This window comes from Bidens hawaiensis, unplaced genomic scaffold (genome assembly GCF_021521415.1).
Source record: "Bidens hawaiensis isolate Kalapana, Puna unplaced genomic scaffold, B.hawaiensis_p1.1 tig00019320_1, whole genome shotgun sequence".
Classification (NCBI taxonomy): domain Eukaryota; kingdom Viridiplantae; phylum Streptophyta; class Magnoliopsida; order Asterales; family Asteraceae; genus Bidens; species Bidens hawaiensis.
Window position 1 is genome coordinate 19,320 of NW_027492928.1, and position 5,570 is coordinate 24,889.

The window sequence follows — 5,570 nt, forward strand, 5'->3', positions numbered from 1 at the left end:
CTTGCGGCACCAAATTTCTTATTTGTTATATAGCAATAATTATTATTTTTACTTAACCTTCCAATGTGCGATATGTAAAATGGGAGAGCATCGGTTGGGTATTTTGAAGCATGATGAGCGATACGCACATCACTACCTTCACTCGAAACATGTTGGTGTATTGCTCACCATGTCTTCGTACCCGCCACATCACTTATAGCTTATCCTCACCACCCTTATAACGCATAGTCTAAATAGCATAAACGGTATTGTTTATAGTCTAGTGCATTACACCTTTTAAAAACTCTATTCCCTCTTTCGGATAGCTATAGCTATAGCTATATTTACGAACACAAAATTCTAATTTTTGTTATATAAAAAAGTTATTCGAGCTTAAAAATCAATGCAATATGTTCTACCAAGTGATTCAGTCATCTACCGAGAAAGTGATCATACATTTTATTAGTTCTAGTTTTTAATTTATCCTTTTGACTTTAAGTCAACACATAATTTTTAATCATTAAAACTTCAAAAACAATTGAAGCCAAAACTATTTTTCTATTTCCCCTGTTGACTAACATATCATTTACATTAATATTAATTTAGTAAGTAAGATAAACCGAACCAAACCGAACCGAATTTACTAGTATCATCAGCAGAAACCCCTAACTCAAATTGAGATATTAAGATCAATCCTCGGTTTCTTCAAAGCCGTGGGCGACGGCACAGTCATATTGCACCTCAGACATCTTGGGTTGCTTCGAGAAATCAACACATACAGCAAACAGCTCGGGCAACCAGCAGCATAAGCCTGCGAAGACCGATCATGGTCATCATCATCTTAAATAACCAATGTCTCCTTAGCCGAAGACGAAGAGTTCGAAGAACTCGACGATCGTTTCTTAATCGTCTCACGCTCTGCGCGTTCAAGTGCAGACTTAACTTTATCCAGAGTGCAAACACTGTAAGCAGGCGGTGATGCTGAAGACGCAGACGATAAGTTGACGAGATTGAGATCCAAACTTGCGTCGTCAAAGAGGTTTAACGGCTTCTTTGACGAAGGCGGGAAGTTAAGATCCTGAAGCTTCGAAACCGTCTGATCGTGTTTACCATGTTTATGATCAGAGGATGAAGATGATGTGTTGGGTGATTTGCATCTCTGGAGATAAACTTTTCCTGACTGCAGATATTAATATTATTGTTATTATTAATATTATGCATTATGCAGGATGATCAAAGGATACAGAAACACACGATTACATACATGAATAAAAGTGGAAGTACAATGGGCATTAATGAGATGAAGAAATAGATAAATACAAAGTTAAGACTGGAGAAAAACAAATACGCATCAATGCAGTCATAAATGTATGCATTCCAAACAATCTGCCTACTTAAATAAATTATCAACTACACTTTACGAACGTTTTTATAATAATAAATTCCTTAGCCTCATTAATGGCTCCTCATCAATATCTTTTCATACACCATCACCTAATGCTATTTAATTCTAAAATCAAACATTCAACCACACGATCTTCTCTTTTACAAGATACAGATTATGATTATTATTACTATTATTAACATTATCATTTCAAATAATTACATAATATTGTTTGGGTTTGTGAAACTAGGTTATCTATTAGAGCGTTTGTGCAATTGTGCTTATATCAGGTTCATTGGACGCGTTATTTTAATCGGACTCATCTACTTATAAGACAGAACCTCTGCGAACGCTTTTGTTTAAATCTATAAATCTCTAAAATAATAAATAGAAATACCGCAAATAAATCCATTGCGACGCCCCATAGCACGTCTAAGGTCATGGAATGTCTCATTTGTTTTGGTAAAAATCTCAGCAACAAAGGTTCATTAGCCGCGTTAATTTAACTGGGCCGGTTCATATTTGATAAAAATCTCCACAACTAAGGTTCATTAGCCGCGTTAATTTAATAGGACTGGTCCATAATCTCCAACACATACCAGCAAAATTATCACACAATTCGTCAATTTAACATAATAATATCATATATCGACGATCGATCACAAAACAAGAGCTAAAACCTCGAGAAAACCGATTCGTAAGGTAGAATCATGTTTAACAGAATCATCATATATTCATATCAACAAAAATTAACATGAAATTAACAGCATAACATAACATAACATAGCATAACATATATCGACGATCAATCGATCACAAAACAAAAGCTAAAACTCAGATAAAACTGAATCATAAGGTATAATTAGGTTGACTGAATCATCATCATATATACCTATCACAAAATTATCACACAAATCATGAAATTAACATCATAACATAACATATATCAACGATCGATAGCTAAAACACACAACTAAACCTAATCGTAAAGCAAAATTAGGTCAAAACAGACTCAATTCACCTTCAAATCGAGTCGTTTTTCGAATCCGGACGGCACGTGCAAGTCCAGGTCCAGTTCCTTAGCCGAATCAAGGTCCGAACCGCCTCCGAGCAAATCACGAGTAATCAGAGCCGTTGATTTGGAATCGTTCATAATCGCTTGCTGCTGGTTGTTCATGACGGAACAGAGGTAAGTGACGTCAGTGACCATGGCGAATTGTGGTTGCCGGAGAGATTGATTGTGAATGAATAATAATATAATGGAGTCTTCGGTTACATATACATGTGTCTATATAGGGACGTTGGAAGGAAGAGAGGAGAGTAACAATAATAATAATAATTATTATTATTATTGATGAAGAGTAAATAGGCAATTAATGAATACCTTCTCCCTCGTATTAATATTAATTCAATGTTGAAATCTACTCCGCTATTAAATATTTTATCTTTATTGTTATTGTGATTGCATTTTGAATTTTTAAGCAAGCAACCATTGTGGAATATTCAAATGCTAATGTATTTATTATTTCTAAGCGTTATTATTTAAAATTAAAAATGATAAATTTGTCATTATTACAAAAAATATATTTTACATCAATAATTTTTTTTTAAATGCATTAATAATATATTTCTTACTCATATAAACACAAATCGAACTACATCTGGATAATGGGTAAGCGCCCAACAAGTTGCACCGCTATCTCCTTTTGTCGGGATTCAAGTATCGTCACGACTGGGTTAGAAATGTCTTATGGTATGTGCTTAGGCGTGCCAGGATCTCAGCCAAGAAAGAAGCACCTGCTAACTTTCTGACTGATCCGCGAGAAGGGGTTAAGGGGTGTTTGTGTTGCTGATTTTAGTTTAACTTATAAATTATTACTTTTTTAAAAAGTAATTAGGTGTTTGAGATTGTTGTATCACATAGAAAAGTTAATAGGTCATAGTTTTATGACTTTAACTTTTTAAAACGTAATACAGAGTTAAAATAACGAATCCTAAATACCCTTAAATTTAATTAATTCGAATCATGATATGCTGAGCCATCTCCACTGTGGTGGGGGCGTTGATGAAGGTTTTCTCTAATGGTTTGTCGTTCGAGTTATGGAATGAGAGATTTTTCCAACACCTCTTATAGGATTAGGAGCATTTGTCGGTCAAAAAATATACTTAACTGATAATGGTTTATATTGACCATAAAACTATTAAACGTCCTAACTTTCAATTTTTGTTTTGTAGTAAACTTTGAATATTATCTTTCGTGTTATATGCTAAGTCATATCAAGTATGTTGTCACACTTTCTCATTCTTGATTAATTGGATTAAACAAAAAATGAAGATTCTTTATGCAAGAGGGCCTAATGAACATCAATCATATCAGCACGAGGCTTGCACAATACTTTCTTTGTTGTGAAATGAGGCATGATGTCTTTGCTTTTCCTATGCTTTCCTTCAAACTCGTATCCTACGTTTCTTTTGGCGCGACCATGACATGAAAATAATCAGGTTTTGGATTAGCATATCTAACTTGGTTAAAAATGGGTTGTGTTTGGTTGACTTGTTTACCTAAGCAGATGGTGTTTGGGTTACATATTTACCCGTTTAGTTAAACATGTCAACCCGTTAACATGTTTAGTTAAATAAGTACTATTTGACACGTTTAGATAAATAGGTTCAAGGGACATGTTTAGAGTATATGATTTTAAATGTTTGCGGGTTATGGTTGATGGGTTTGATATAAATTAAAATATGGGTTGTGTTTTGGTTCACCAAATTAACCCGCTACTTTTAACTTGTCAAGCCATCAACCCGATATGATTGATACCACAATCTTTGTTATACATATTACAGTCTTCGTTATCATACAACTTTTCAAAGAAATAAGTTTTTGCAAATAATTGTTATGGTCATATAAGCTTAAATATATTTTATGATCATAGAAGCTTTTTCAAAACAATGGATGTGGTAACAAAACACGTGTAACCAAGATGAATGTATTTGTTGAACCATACCTTTCTTTAAGTTCTAAACCAGTTTAAAGTCCATATATAGTTATAGATGAAAACAGTCACCAATGACATAAATGTACCAAACCAACCCACATGAGATAAATCATTGTATACTTCATAAACAAGCTAATACAATGACCTCCACATGAACACCACTAAATAAAAGGAAATTTCTTATATAACAATTTAACACCAACCTAGTAACCAATATCATTATTAGTAAGTAACCAATTCAGCAAAATTTTGGAGACTATAACAAGTTCTACTGACTTTCAGATTATTTTCAGCATTTTAACATATTTAATGCATGATGTTCCTTTTGTAACTTGTTTGTTTATATTATTATTATTATATTGTGTGTGAAATATATATCTCTGTGTGTGTATATGTGTGTGTATATATATATATATATATATATATATATATTGGGCTACAACACAACGATACCCTTACAACAAAAACCCACAATTTGCTGACTGGCGTCACATGACGCAAAACACCATATTTTGAAGCCCCTCCACTATACATAGCCTTATGATCATATGATGTAACATGTCTCACACGCATCATGATAATAATGTCTAGTTAATTCATATGAATAACAACACACGTTTTTTCTTATTTCAATCAAGAAAAATATGAGAATTTATTGCATTCATATGTGTACAACAGTAGAAACATCATATAACCACATATATACCAACGACCAAAACTTGTATTGTGCAATATTTCTTTACATTTACTTGTTTATATTATGAGAAGCTTAGAAATATCATGTAAACCTTATTGGAAATATGTCATACTTAAGAAAATCAATTAATCTCATCTTCTAATATGCCTAATTGTAGCCATCCAAATATAGAGGTCCGACAATCAAACCTATTTCTCAATTCAATAGAAGCCCAAAGAGGTTAATAGGGTCATAAATAATGAAAGATATGTAAAAAGCATGTCCGATTACGCCTATTTCTAATCCTAAATGGAATGTAAGAAAGAACTTCTTTTGCTATTGAAGCTAAGCCTGAGCTGTCAGCTTATTAGCATCTTGTGATCGACAAATAAGCCATATAGTGTGGATTTTGATAAACAAAGGAGGATGAATTTTTCACTCAAATACAAGAGATTCATGTATATTTTTCATTACGGAAAAAAGTTTTTGTTTACATATAAAACATTCAGCATTTCTTTGATAGATCAAACCA

General features: G+C 33.0%; 1 protein-coding gene across 1 annotated transcript; it reads right to left on the reverse strand.

Annotated features, from left to right (window-relative positions):
• Positions 1 to 517: 517 nt before the first annotated feature.
• Positions 518 to 2,712, reverse strand: LOC143558058 (uncharacterized). Its single transcript, XM_077046980.1, has 2 exons — positions 2,385 to 2,712; positions 518 to 1,159 (listed from the first exon to the last, which is right to left on the reverse strand). The coding sequence occupies exons 1-2, from the start codon at positions 2,571 to 2,573 to the stop codon at positions 821 to 823; spliced, it is 528 nt and encodes a 175-aa protein (XP_076903095.1). The 5' UTR covers positions 2,574 to 2,712; the 3' UTR covers positions 518 to 820.
• Between the last annotated feature and the right edge of the window lie 2,858 nt (positions 2,713 to 5,570).

Bases quoted from the DNA above. Each gene is read 5' to 3' on its own strand.
- LOC143558058 (XM_077046980.1), bottom strand. From the start codon at position 2,573: ATGGTCACTGACGTCACTTACCTCTGTTCCGTCATGAACAACCAGCAG. The intron at 1,160-2,384 runs GTGAATTGAGTC...TAATATCTGCAG, and splicing joins AAAAACGACTCGATTTGAAG to TCAGGAAAAGTTTATCTCCA.